Here is a 15,099-nt window from a genome sequence, read left to right as displayed (position 1 = left end):
AAATCACAGTGATTTGAAATTCAAACTGCAATTTCTTTTCTACACACGTTGGCTACCTTAGCCTCACAGCTCCAGTGAAAACCTAAAAAACAAACTTCAGACACTAATCATGTCTATTCTGATCAATAATTAACATGTGGGATAAAGAGGATCACGGTTTAAATTGGTTTTCCCCCAAATTTCCCCCCAAACTCCTATAAGCACCTCATAAACTAGAGTCCACAGACAGAACAGTGGCAGAGCTTCTGCTCATGTAATACATGGTGCTTTAGAAGGTGAGTTGACTGGCTGACTTTAAGGCTTTTCTCCAGTATGTATTCTCTGGTGGATCTTCAGATCATGTGCTTTGGAGAACTGCTTTCCACACTCAGGGCAAGTGTAAGGCTTTTCTCCAGTATGTATCTTTTGGTGCACACGATAGTTAGATGGATCAGAGAAACTTTTTCCACAGACGAGACAAACATAAGGCTTTTCTCCAGTATGTATTCTCTGGTGAATCTTCAGACGGTCTGTTCGTGAAAACTGCTTTCCACACACAGTGCAAGTGTAAGTCTTTTCTCCAGTATGTATTCTCCGGTGGATGTTTAGAGTTGATTGTTTAGAGAACTGCTTTCCACACTCAGTGCAACTATGAGGCTTTTCTCCAGTATGTAGTTTTTGGTGCACACGATAGGTAGATGGATCACAGAAACTTTTCCCACAGACGAGACAAACATAAGACTTTTTTCCAGTATGTATTCTTTGGTGGATCCTCAGATGTTCTGTTTGTGAAAACTGCTTTTCACACACAGTGCAAGTGTAAGGCTTTTCTCCAGTATGTATTCTCTGGTGAATCTTCAGATGTTGTGCTCGTGAAAACTGCTTTCCACACACAGTGCAACTGTAAGGCTTTTCTCCAGTATGTATTCTCTGGTGAATCTTCAGATGTTGTGCTCGTGAAAACTGCTTTCCACACACAGTGCAAGTGTAAGGCTTTTCTCCAGTATGTATTCTCTGGTGAATCTTCAGATGTTGTGCTCGTGAAAACTGCTTTCCACACACAGTGCAACTGTAAGGCTTTTCTCCAGTATGTATTCTCTGGTGAATCTTCAGATGTTGTGCTTGTGAAAACTGATTTCCACACACAGTGCAAGTGTAAGGCTGTTCTCCAGTGTGTATTCTCCCGTGGATCTTTAGAGTTGATTGTTTAGAGAACTGCTTTCCACACTCAGTGCAACTATAAGGCTTTTCTCCAGTATGTATTTTTTGGTGCACATGATAGCTAGATGGATCACAGAAACTTTTCCCACAGACGAGACAAACATAAGGCTTTTCTCCAGTATGTATTCTTTGGTGGATCCTCAGATGTTCTGTTTGTGAAAACTGCTTTCCACACACAGTGCAACTGTAAGGCTTTTCTCCAGTATGTATTCTCTGGTGAATCTTCAGATGTTGTGCTTGTGAAAACTGCTTTCCACATGCAGTGCAAGTGTAAGGCTTTTCTCCAGTATGTATTCTCTGGTGGATCTTCAGATCATGTGCATTGAAGAACTGCTTTCCACACTCAGTGCAACTGTAAGGCTTTTCTCCAGTATGTATTCTCTGGTGGAACTTAAGGCTTGATGCTCTTGAGAACTGCTTTCCACACTCAGTGCAACTGTAAGGCTTTTCTCCAGTATGTATCTTTTGGTGCACACGATAGTTAGATGGATCAGAGAAATTTTTCCCACAGACAAGACAAACATAAGGCTTTTCTCCAGTATGTATTCTCTGGTGAATCTTCAGACGTTTTGCTTGTGAAAACTGCTTTCCACACTCAGTGCAAGTGTAAGGCTTTTCTCCAGTATGTATTCTCTGGTGGAACTGAAGGCTTGATGCTCTTGAGAACTGCTTTCCACACTCGGTGCAAGTGTAAGGCTTTTCTCCAGTATGTATTTTCTGGTGGAACTTAAAGCTTAATGCTCTTGAGAACTGCTTTCCACACTCAGTGCAAGTGTAAGGCCTCTCTCCAGTATGTATTCTCCTGTGGATCTTTAGACTTGATTGTTCAGAGAATTGCTTTCCACACATAGTGCAACCGTAAGGCTTTTCTCCAATATGTAGCTTTTGGTGCACATGATAGGTAGATGGATCAGAGAAACGTTTCCCACAGGTGAGACAAACATAAGGCTTTTCTCCAGTATGTATTCTCTGGTGAATCTTCAGATGATGTGCATTGGAGAACTGCTTTCCACATTTTTTTCCGCTATGTTCTCTTAAGTGACATTTTAGTTTGACCCTTGTTGTGAAACGTTTCCCACAATGTGTGCAGTAATAGGACTTCTCTCTGGCATGTAGCTTCATATGTCTGAGAAAATCTGATTTCATAGTGAAGCTCTTCTCGCAGGTCAAGCAGCGATGCAGCTTCTTCTCTCCATCAACAAGACTCTCATGAGACTTACTCCTCAATGTGGTTCTGTGTCTTTTGGTGTCCTGTTCTTCTCTAGACTCCGAGGACAAGCTCCTGATATCTGAGGACATCCATTTGGAGCTCATCTGGAAATTCATGAGATGAAAATTAAATAAAAGTTGTAAATACAGTATCACTAACTTCTGTTGTTTACTATCCAATGTTCGTAAAGGTAGGACTTCTCCCTAAACCCCAGAAATTATTCACACTGACAATTAAAAAGTATTTTTATTATTATTCTACCAAGGAAGGTATATGTTTATATATTTATTTGCAGTAGTAGTGGGTACATTTTGTAAATCCCCTTTCATCAATCACATCTTCTCTTTCTAGAAGACTACTACTAATGAAGTTACCTGAAGGAACAACGTCTTCATCGTCATCTCCTTCATTATCGTCACTTCCATCATCCAGCTCTCCCTCTGCTGTGATGTTTCTTTTCAATCCCATCACGTTCCTGCAGTCCGTCAACCTCACTGAACGCATCTTTAATGCAGTCTGAACCATGTGCTGGAGTCCACCATCATGCACAGAGTGACTTTCTTCAGGTGGGCTCGGTTCTTCTTCACAAAATGTGGGTAGATCCTCCAACATCAGCAGATTGTGATGGTCTTCATGGTGTGCTTGTGCATGGTTTAGTTCAGGTTTGCACTCCACAGCAACAGTGGGTTCATCTTCCAGGTTGGGCAGATGAAATGTGGGTAGATCCTCCAACATTAGCAGATTGAGCTGGTCTTTATGGTGTGCTTGTACATTGTTTGGTTCAGTTTTGCTGTGTTCGTCTTCCAGCTTGGGCAGCATGTGCTGGTCTCTACTTATGTTTTTACAGATCTCTAATAGTATCGGGGTTGATTTGCTTTTACAGCCAAGAGATGGTGAAATGGTGTTCTTCAGTTCCTGCAACAACCAAGACAGAAAAATATACTTAATGCAAAAATTCAGGAAACTCTACAGACTCATAATTACTAATAGGTCCACTGGCATTTGACATCTGGAACATCAGGACCAAACAATTAGATCAATACAAAACTCACACCTTTGATACTGACCTTTGTGACAAAAGCTAGATCTAAATTGTGCGAAAAGCAAGGACATTTCAAGACAAACGAGGGCAGCTGCACATTGTTTTGGAAAGGAAAACTGGAGGAAGAATGGTGGCTTCATGGAATTGATAGCGCTTTTAAGAATAAATTTGTCAATTCAACAAGTCCACCAATTTAATTTTTATTTAATCAATAAATCAATAAATTACTAGCTGTACACCCAAACTCTTAAAGCTGACAGCAAAAGCTGGGAGAAATACTAAGTTTCAGCAAATTCCCACAAGTGTTCATGAAGGAAATACAATTATTCTTCTTGGAGCCGGAATCGGAAGAGACTACAGTCTGTGGGAATGTCACTGTCAGGAAGAAAGAAGTAGAAAAAGCTAATTCAAATGTCGTCCTCCTCTTAACCAAGAACACTGAACATGGTCTTACTTTTGTGACAGAATAATAAACAATGTCTTTATCAAACAAGTACTGTCAGGGACTGACCACTTTCAGACCAATCGGTGGCTCATCCGCTGTACTGTGTTTATTAAAATTAGTTCTCAAACAACAGAAGCAGAAGAAGTGATGTAGATGAAAGTTCACCATTAATGGACATTGATGGAGTAACCCCACAAATATATGGCTGATATGTTCACCATTAATGGACGTTGATGGAGTAGCTCCCAAATATATGGCTGATATGTTTGAACTTTAATGAACAAACAGATCTATCCCCTCCTCTGTTTAATGTTCTCTTATTCCTTTTTCCTGGGTTCTCTTAGCAACTGTGTGTCCGTTTGTAAAGGATTTTTAATTAAACCTGCTCACATGAAAGGTGCTGTATAAATAAAGACTGGGTTGAGTGGTGCTGATATTGATATTCGCCATCAGCTTCATTGGCCAGATACGAATCTTCTGTATCAACAGTCTCATTTTTAATCAACAGTAGAATACCATACCTCTCTTTTACACTCTCCTTCCCTCCATCGTCTTAATTCCATCTTCAGTTTGGCCACCTCCTTTCTCAATTGAGTGATTTCTGTCTGCAGATGTTCAATCTCTGCCATGGACAGATCAGTGCCCAGACCTACTGACCTCCTCCTGCATGTGTCCACTCCAGACTCTCCTGCACTCAATGATGTTAATGTGGCCGACATCCCTCTGAAAACGTCAACAGGAGCTGAAAACAAACAGTGAGCATTAGTACCGCAAAGAAAGCAGCATTTTATTTGCTTTCGCATGTACAGCTTCTCTGTATTCATGCATACTGTTGAAATGAATTTGTTTATGTAGAAAGTATCAGTATTTAGGATGTGACGAGGCTGTAAACACTACTGCAGTGGCTATGTGCTGCCAATTGCCACATGCAGAGTTTCCTCAGTTAAGGCCGTATTTCACTCAGTTAGTTAGCTTATACTTTGATATCTTATACTATGATATCTTTAACTCAGTCACTGGAAGATTGAACTATGTTACTGACAAGTTTTTCTCAGCAACTAGTAGATTTTGCTCAGTTAGCCTATTTAAATTTTTCATTTAGCTACGGGCAGATTTCACTCAGCTACTGGCATATTTAAATCAGTTAGCTTACTGATATCTTTAACTCAGCTCCTGGCAGATTTACCTCAGTTAGTTAGCTTAATGACATCTTAATCTCAGTTCCTGGCAGATTTACCTCAGTTAGTTAGCTTAATGACATCTTTATCTCAGCTCCTGGTAGATTTACCTCAGTTAGTTAGCTTAATGACATCTTTCAGTCAGTTCCTGGCAGATTTACCTCAGTTAGTTAGTTTACTGACATCTTTATCTCAGCTACTGACAGATTTACCTCAGCTAGTTAGATTAATGACATCTTTCACTCAGTTCCTGGCAGATTTACCTCAGTTAGTTTACTGACATCTTTATCTCAGCTCCTGGCAGATTTGCCTCAGTTAGTTAGCTCAATGACATCTTTCACTCAGTTCCTGGCAGATTTACCTCAGTTAGTTAGCTTAATGACATCTTTATCTCAGCTCCTGGCAGATTTACCTCAGTTAGTTAGCTCACTGACATCTTTATCTCAGTTCCTGGCAGATTTACCTCAGTTAGTTAGCTTAATGACATCTAAATCTCAGCTACTGGCAGATTTACCTCAGTTAGTTAGCTTAATGACATCTAAATCTCAGCTACTGGCAGATTTACTTTGGTTAGTTAGCTTACTGACATCTTTATCTCAGCTACTGGCAGATTTACCTCAGCTAGTTAGCTTAATGACATCTTTCACTCAGTTCCTGGCAGATTTACCTCAGTTAGTTAGTTTACTGACATCTTTATCTCAGCTACAGGCAGATTTACCTCAGTTAGTTAGCTTAATGACATCTAAATCTCAGCTACTGGCAGATTTACATAGCTCCTGGCAGATTTACCTCGGTTAGTTAGCTTAATGACATCTTTATCTCAGCTCCTGGCAGATTTATCTCAGTTAGTTAGCTTAATGACATCTTTCAGTCAGTTCCTGGCAGATTTACCTCAGTTAGTTAGTTTACTGACATCTTTATCTCAGCCCCTGGCAGATTTACCTCAGTTAGTTAGCTTAATGACATCTTTATCTCAGCTCCTGGCAGATTTACCTCAGTTAGTTAGCTCAATGACATCTTTATCTCAGCTACTGGTAGATTTACCTCAGTTAGTTAGCTTAATGACATCTTTATCTCAGCTCCTGGCAGATTTACCTCAGTTAGTTAGCTTACTGACATCTTTATCTCAGCTCCTGGCAGATTTACCTCAGTTAGTTAGCTTAATGACATCTTTATCTCAGCTCCTGGCAGATTTACCTCAGTTAGTTAGCTTAATGACATCTTTATCTCAGCTCCTGGCAGATTTACCTCAGTTAGTTAGCTTAATGACATCTTTATCTCAGCTCCTGGCAGATTTACCTCAGTTAGTTAGCTTAATGACATCTTTATCTCAGCTCCTGGCAGATTTACCTCAGTTAGTTAGCTTAATGACATCTTTATCTCAGCACCTGGCAGATTTACCTCAGTTACTTAGCTTAATGACATCTTTCTCTCAGCTCCTGGCAGATTTACCTCAGTTAGTTAGCTTACTGACATCTTTCTCTAAGCTACTGGCAGATTTACTTCAGTTAGTTAGCTTAATGACATCTTTATTTCAGTTCCTGGCAGATTTACCTCAGTTAGTTAGCTTAATGACATCTTTCTCTCAGCTCCTGGCAGATTTACCTCAGTTAGTTAGCTTACTGACATCTTTCTCTCAGCTCCTGGCAGATTTACTTCAGTTAGTTAGCTTAATGACATCTTCATTTCAGCTCCTGGCAGATTTACCTCAGTTAGTTAGCTTAATGACATCTTTATGTCAGCTCCTGGCAGATTTACCTCAGTTAGTATAGCTTAATGACATCTTTATCTCAGCTCCTGGCAGATTTACCTCAGCTAGTTAGCTTAATGACATCTTTCACACAGTTCCTGGCAGATTTACCTCAGTTAGTTAGCTCAATGACATCTTTATCTCAGTTCCTGGCAGATTTACCTCAGTTAGTTAGCTTAAAGACATCTAAATCTCAGCTACTGGCAGATTTACATCGGTTAGTTCGTTTAATGACATCTTTATCTCACAGCTCCTGACAGATTTACCTTGGTTAGTTAGCTTAATGACATCTTTATCTCAGCTCCTGGCAGATTTACCTTAGTTAGTTAGCTTAATGACATCTTTATCTCAGCTCCTGGCAGATTTACCTCAGTTAGTTAGCTTAATGACATCTTTATCTCAGTTCCTGGCAGATTTACCTCAGTTACTTAGTTTACTGACATCTTTATCTCAGCTCCTGGCAGATTTACCTCAGTTACTTAGTTTACTGACATCTTTATCTCAGCTCCTGGCAGATTTACTTCAGTTAGTTAGCTTACTGACATCTTTATCTCAGCTACTGACAGATTTACCTCAGTTAGTTAGTTTACTGACATCTTTATCTCAGCTCCTGGCAGTTTTACCTCAGTTACTTAGTTTACTGACATCTTTATCTCAGCTCCTGGCAGATTTACCTCAGTTAGTTAGCTCACTGACATCTTTATCTCAGCTACAGACAGATTTACCTCAGTTAGTTAGCTTAATGACATCTTTATCTCAGCTACTGGTAGATTTACCTCAGTTAGTTAGCTCACTGACATCTTTATCTCAGCTACAGCTAGTTAGCTAGATCTTTACTCTGCAGATTTATTAGTTAGCTTAATGACATCTTTCAGTCAGTTCCTGGCAGATTTACCTCAGTTAGTTAGTTTACTGACATCTTTATCTCAGCTACTGACAGATTTACCTCAGCTAGTTAGCTTAATGACATCTTTATCTCAGTTCCTGGCAGATTTACCTCAGTTAGTTAGCTCACTGACATCTTTATCTCAGTTCCTGGCTGATTTACCTCAGTTAGTTAGCTTACTGACATCTTTCACTCAGCTCCTGGCAGATTTACTTCGGTTAGTTAGCTTAATGACATCTTTCTTTCAGCTCCTGGCAGATTTGCCTCAGTTAGTTAGCTTAATGACATCTTTATCTCAGCTCCTGGCAGATTTACCTCAGTTAGTATAGCTTAATGACATCTTTATCTCAGCTCCTGGCAGATTTACCTCAGTTAGTTAGCTTACTGACATCTTTCTCTAAGCTACTGGCAGATTTACTTCAGTTAGTTAGCTTAATGACATCTTTATCTCAGCTCCTGGCAGATTTACCTCAGTTAGTATAGCTTAATGACATCTTTATCTCAGCTACTGGCAGATTTACTTCAGTTAGTTAGCTTAATGACATCTTTCTCTCAGCTCCTGGCAGATTTACCTCAGTTAGTTAGCTTACTGACATCTTTCTCTAAGCTACTGGCAGATTTACTTCAGTTAGTTAGCTTAATGACATCTTTATTTCAGTTCCTGGCAGATTTACCTCAGTTAGTTAGCTTAATGACATCTTTCTCTCAGCTCCTGGCAGATTTACTTCAGTTAGTTAGCTTAATGACATCTTCATTTCAGCTCCTGGCAGATTTACTTCAGTTAGTTAGCTTAATGACATCTTCATTTCAGCTCCTGGCAGATTTACCTCAGTTAGTTAGCTTAATGACATCTTTATCTCAGCTCCTGGCAGATTGACCTCAGCTAGTTAGCTTAATGACACCTTTCACATAGTTCCTGGCAGATTTACCTCAGTTAGTTAGCTCAATGACATCTTTATCTCAGTTCCTGGCAGATTTACCTCAGTTAGTTAGCTTAAAGACATCTAAATCTCAGCTACTGGCAGATTTATCTCAGTTAGGTAGCTTAATGACATCTTTATCTCAGCTCCTGGCAGATTTACCTCAGTTAGGTAGCTTAATGACATCTTTCAGTCAGTTCCTGGCAGATTTACTTCAGTTAGTTAGCTTACTGACATCTTTATCTCAGCTACTGACAGATTTACCTCAGTTAGTTAGTTTACTGACATCTTTATCTCAGCTCCTGGCAGATTTACCTCAGTTAGTTAGTTTACTGACATCTTTATCTCAGCTCCTGGCAGATTTACCTCAGTTAGTTAGCTTAATGACATCTTTATCTCAGCTCCTGGCAGATTTACCTCAGTTACTTAGTTTACTGACATCTTTATCTCAGCTCCTGGCAGATTTACCTCAGTTAGTTAGCTTAATGACATCTTTATCTCAGCTCCTGGCAGATTTACCTCAGTTAGTTAGCTTACTGACATCTTTCTCTCAGCTCCTGGCAGATTTACTTCAGTTAGTTAGCTTACTGACATCTTTATCTCAGCTCCTGGCAGATTTACCTCAGTTAGTTAGCTTAATGACATCTTTATCTCAGCTCCTGGCAGATTTACCTCAGTTAGTTAGCTTAATGACATCTTTATCTCAGCTCCTGGCAGATTTACCTCAGTTAGTTAGCTCACTGACATCTTTATCTCAGCTACTGACAGCTTTACCTCAGCTAGTTAGCTCAATGACATCTTTATCTCAGCTCCTGGCAGATTTATCTCATTTAGTTAGCTTAATGACATCTTTATCTCAGCTACTGGTAGATTTACCTCAGTTAGTTAGCTCACTGACATCTTTATCTCAGCTACTGACAGCTTTACCTCAGTTAGTTAGCTCACTGACATCTTTATCTCAGCTACAGACAGATTTACCTCAGCTAGTTAGCTTAATGACATCTTTATCTCAGTTCCTGGCAGATTTACCTCAGTTAGTTAGCTCACTGACATCTTTATCTCAGCTCCTGGCAGATTTACTTCGGTTAGTTAGCTTAATGACATCTTTCTTTCAGCTCCTGGCAGATTTGCCTCAGTTAGTTAGCTTAATGACATCTTTATCTCAGCTCCTGGCAGATTTACCTCAGTTAGTTAGCTTAATGACATCTTTATCTCAGTTCCTGGCAGATTTACCTCAGTTAGTTAGCTTAATGACATCTTTATCTCAGCTCCTGGCAGATTTACCTCAGTTAGTTAGCTTAATGACATCTTTATCTCAGCTCTGGCAGATTTACCTCAGTTAGTTAGTTTACTGACATCTTTATCTCAGCTCCTGGCAGATTTACCTCAGTTACTTAGTTTACTGACATCTTTATCTCAGCTCCTGGCAGATTTACCTCAGTTAGTTAGCTTAATGACATCTTTATCTCAGCTACTGGTAGATTTACCTCAGTTAGTTAGCTCACTGACATCTTTATCTCAGCTACTGACAGCTTTACCTCAGCTAGTTAGCTCAATGACATCTTTATCTCAGCTCCTGGCAGATTTATCTCATTTAGTTAGCTTAATGACATCTTTCAGTCAGTTCCTGGCAGATTTACCTCAGTTAGTTAGTTTACTGACATCTTTATCTCAGCTACTGACAGATTTACCTCAGCTAGTTAGCTTAATGACATCTTTATCTCAGTTCCTGGCAGATTTACCTCAGTTAGTTAGCTCACTGACATCTTTATCTCAGTTCCTGGCTGATTTACCTCAGTTAGTTAGCTTACTGACATCTTTCTCTCAGCTCCTGGCAGATTTACTTCGGTTAGTTAGCTTAATGACATCTTTCTTTCAGCTCCTGGCAGATTTACCTCAGTTAGTTAGCTTAATGACATCTTTATCTCAGCTCCTGGCAGATTTACCTCAGTTAGTTAGCTTACTGACATCTTTCTCTCAGCTCCTGGCAGATTTACTTCAGTTAGTTAGCTTAATGACATCTTTATCTCAGCTCCTGGCAGATTTACCTCAGTTAGTTAGCTTAATGACATCTTTATCTCAGCTACTGGCAGATTTACCTCAGTTAGTTAGCTTAATGACATCTTTCTCTCAGCTCCTGGCAGATTTACCTCAGTTAGTTAGCTTACTGACATCTTTCTCTCAGCTACTGGCAGATTTACTTCAGTTAGTTAGCTTAATGACATCTTTATCTCAGTTCCTGGCAGATTTACCTCAGTTAGTTAGCTTAATGACATCTTTATCTCAGTTCCTGGCAGATTTACCTCAGTTAGTTAGCTTAAATGACATCTTATCTCAGCTACTGGCAGATTTACTCAGTTAGTTAGCTTAATGACATCTTTCTCAGCTCCTGGCAGATTTACCTCAGTTAGTTAGCTTACTGACATCTTTATCTCAGCTCCTGGCAGATTTACCTCAGTTAGTTAGTTTACTGACATCTTTATCTCAGCTCCTGGCAGATTTACCTCAGTTAGTTAGCTTAATGACATCTTTCACTCAGTTCCTGGCAGATTTACCTCAGTTACTTAGTTTACTGACATCTTTATCTCAGCTCCTGGCAGATTTACCTCAGTTAGTTAGCTCACTGACATCTTTATCTCAGCTCCTGGCAGATTTACCTCAGTTAGTTAGCTTAATGACATCTTTATCTCAGCTCCTGGCAGATTTACCTCAGTTAGTTAGCTACTGACATCTATCTCAGCTCTGGCAGATTTACTCGTTAGTTAGCTTAATGACATCTTTATCTCAGCTCCTGGCAGATTTACCTCAGTTAGTTAGCTTAATGACATCTTTATCTCAGCTACTGGCAGATTTACTCAGTTAGTTAGCTTAATGACATCTTTATCTCAGTCCTGGCAGATTTACCTCAGTTAGTTAGCTTAATGACATCTTTATCTCAGTTCCTGGCAGATTTACCTCAGTTAGTTAGCTTAATGACATCTTTATCTCAGCTCCTGGCAGATTTACCTCAGTTAGTTAGCTTAATGACATCTTTCACTCAGTTCCTGGCAGATTTACCTCAGTTAGTTAGCTTACTGACATCTTTATCTCAGTTCCTGGCAGATTTACCTCAGTTAGTTAGCTTACTGACATCTTTATCTCAGCTACTGGCAGATTTACCTCAGTTAGTTAGCTTAATGACATCTTTATCTCAGCTCCTGGCAGATTTACTCAGTTAGTTAGCTTAATGACATCTTTATCTCAGCTACTGGCAGATTTACCTCAGTTAGTTAGCTTAATGACATCTTTATCTCAGCTCCTGGCAGATTTACCTCAGTTACTTAGTTTACTGACATCTTTATCTCAGCTCCTGGCAGATTTACCTCAGTTAGTTAGCTCAATGACATCTTTATCTCAGCTCCTGGCAGATTTACCTCAGTTAGTTAGCTTAATGACATCTTTCTTTCTGCTCCTGGCAGATTTGCCTCAGTTACTTAGCTCACTGACATCTTTATCTCAGCTCCTGGCAGATTTACCTCAGTTAGTTAGCTTAATGACATCTTTCTCTAAGCTACTGGCAGATTTACCTCAGTTAGTTAGTTTACTGACATCTTTATCTCAGCTCCTGGCAGATTTACCTCAGTTAGTTAGCTTAATGACATCTTTATCTCAGCTACTGGTAGATTTACCTCAGTTAGTTAGCTCACTGACATCTTTATCTCAGCTACTGACAGATTTACCTCAGTTAGTTAGCTTAATGACATCTTTCTCAGTTCCTGGCAGATTTACCTCAGTTAGTTAGTTTACTGACATCTTTATCTCAGCTACTGACAGATTTACCTCAGCTAGTTAGCTTAATGACATCTTTATCTCAGTTCCTGGCAGATTTACCTCAGTTAGTTTACTGACATCTTTATCTCAGCCCCTGGCAGATTTACCTCAGTTAGTTAGCTCACTGACATCTTTATCTCAGCTCCTGGCAGATTTACTTCAGTTAGTTAGCTTAATGACATCTTTATCTCAGCTCCTGGCAGATTTACCTCAGTTAGTTAGCTTAATGACATCTTTATCTCAGCTCCTGGCAGATTTACCTCAGTTAGTTAGCTTAATGACATCTTTATCTCAGCTCCTGGCAGATTTACCTCAGTTAGTTAGCTTACTGACATCTTTCTCTAAGCTCCTGGCAGATTTACCTCAGTTAGTTAGCTTAATGACATCTTTATCTCAGCTCCTGGCAGATTTACCTCAGTTAGTATAGCTTAATGACATCTTTATCTCAGCTCCTGGCAGATTTACCTCAGTTAGTTAGCTTAATGACATCTTTCTCTCAGCTCCTGGCAGATTTACCTCAGTTAGTTAGCTTAATGACATCTTTATCTCAGCTCCTGGCAGATTTACCTCAGTTAGTTAGCTTAATGACATCTTTATCTCAGTTCCTGGCAGATTTACCTCAGTTAGTTAGCTTAATGACATCTTTCATCTCAGTTCCTGGCAGATTTACCTCAGTTAGTTAGCTTAATGACATCTTTATCTCAGTTCCTGGCAGATTTACCTCAGTTAGTTAGCTTAATGACATCTAAATCTCAGCTACTGGCAGATTTACATCGGTTAGTTCGTTTAATGACATCTTTATCTCAGCTCCTGGCAGATTTACCTTGGTTAGTTAGCTTAATGACATCTTTATCTCAGCTACTGGCAGATTTATCTCAGTTAGTTAGCTTAATGGCATCTTTCAGTCAGTTCCTGGCAGATTTACCTCAGTTAGTTAGCTTAATGACATCTTTATCTCAGTTCCTGGCAGATTTATCTCAGTTAGTTAGCTTAATGGCATCTTTCAGTCAGTTCCTGGCAGATTTACTTCAGTTAGTTAGCTTAATGACATCTAAATCTCAGCTACTGGCAGATTTATCTCAGTTAGTTAGCTTAATGGCATCTTTCAGTCAGTTCCTGGCAGATTTACCTCAGTTAGTTAACTCACTGACATCTTTATCTCAGCTCCTGGCAGATTTACCTCGGTTAGTTAGCTTACTGACATCTTTCTCTCAGCTCCTGGCAGATTTACCTCAGTTAGTTAGCTTAATGACATCTTTATCTCAGCTCCTGGCAGATTTACCTCAGTTAGTTAGCTTAATGACATCTTTATCTCAGCTCCTGGCAGATTTACCTCAGTTAGTTAGCTTAATGACATCTTTATCTCAGCTCCTGGCAGATTGACCTCAGTTAGTTAGCTTAATGACATCTTTCACTCAGTTCCTGGCAGATTTACCTCAGTTAGTTAGCTTAATGACATCTTTCACTCAGTTCCTGGCAGATTTACCTCAGTTAGTTAGCTTAATGACATCTTTCACTCAGTTCCTGGCAGATTTACCTCAGTTAGTTAGCTTAATGACATCTTTCACTCAGTTCCTGGCAGATTTACCTCAGTTAGTTAGCTTAATGACATCTTTCACTCAGTTCCTGGCAGATTGACCTCAGCTAGTTAGCTTAATGACATCTTTAACTCAGTTCCTGGCAGATTTACCTCAGTTAGTTAGCTTAATGACATCTTTATCTCAGTTCCTGGCAGATTTACCTCAGTTAGTTAGCTTAATGACATCTTTCACTCAGTTCCTGGCAGATTTACCTCAGTTAGTTAGCTTACTGACATCTTTATCTCAGCTCCTGGCAGATTTACCTCAGTTAGTTAGCTCACTGACATCTTTATCTCAGCTACAGACAGATTTACCTAGTTAGTTAGCTTAATGACATCTTTATCTCAGCTACTGGCAGATTTACCTCAGTTAGTTAGCTCACTGACATCTTTATCTCAGCTACTGGCAGATTTACCTCAGTTAGTTAGCTTAATGACATCTTTATCTCAGCTACTGGTAGATTTATCTCAGTTAGTTAGCTTAATGACATCTTTATCTCAGCTCCTGGCAGATTTACCTCAGTTACTTAGTTTACTGACATCTTTATCTCAGCTCCTGGCAGATTTACCTCAGTTAGTTAGCTTACTGACATCTTTATCTCAGCTCCTGGCAGATTTACCTCAGTTACTTAGTTTACTGACATCTTTATCTCAGCTCCTGGCAGATTTACCTCAGTTAGTTAGCTTAATGACATCTTTCTTTCTGCTCCTGGCAGATTTATCTCAGTTAGTTAGCTTAATGACATCTTTAACTCAGCTCCTGGCAGATTTACCTCGGTTAGTGATCGGTCGGTCGCGAACGATCCGTCTCTAAGAACTGGCTGTTTGAAGTGAACGACGGGAGCCGGCTCCTGATTGTGAGCCAATTTTTTTCTGTTAAAACGTGATTGGTCAAGATTTGTGGTGGCGTCTGTGCGTCTTCACTGAGCGAGAGGAGAGGGGAGGGGAGGGGAGGGGAGGGGTTGCAAACACACAGCACAGTGAGCACACGAACAGGAGGGAGGGAGAGTCTCCCGCGAAGTTCTCTCGGGAGACCAGAGAGAGCGAGAGAGCTTCAGGCTTTATGCTAACCACACACT

General features: G+C 39.8%; 1 protein-coding gene across 4 annotated transcripts in view; it reads right to left on the bottom strand.

The window, feature by feature from the left end:
• Window positions 1-272: 272 nt before the first annotated feature.
• The window catches only part of LOC118798243 (zinc finger protein 658B-like), a 28,868-nt gene continuing 14,041 nt past the window's right edge, over window positions 273-15,099 (bottom strand). Inside the window, exons 1-2 of one of the 4 annotated variants that reach the window (XM_036557641.1) lie at window positions 735-2,358; window positions 273-650 (exon numbers count right to left, since the gene is read on the bottom strand). In XM_036557641.1, the coding sequence (XP_036413534.1) occupies window positions 295-650; window positions 735-2,346 (1,968 nt within the window). In that variant the 5' untranslated portion in view covers window positions 2,347-2,358 and the 3' untranslated portion in view covers window positions 273-294. Of the gene's footprint in view, window positions 2,359-15,099 lie in introns of those variants that run through there. The other 3 variants (XM_036557642.1, XM_036557644.1, XM_036557643.1) reach the window with 3 other exon arrangements.

The sequence above is a fragment of the Colossoma macropomum genome, unplaced genomic scaffold (assembly GCF_904425465.1).
Source record: "Colossoma macropomum unplaced genomic scaffold, Colossoma_macropomum, whole genome shotgun sequence".
NCBI classification, from domain to species: domain Eukaryota; kingdom Metazoa; phylum Chordata; class Actinopteri; order Characiformes; family Serrasalmidae; genus Colossoma; species Colossoma macropomum.
Note: the sequence above shows the minus strand (reverse complement) of the source record. Positions and strands in the feature narration are given on the sequence as shown.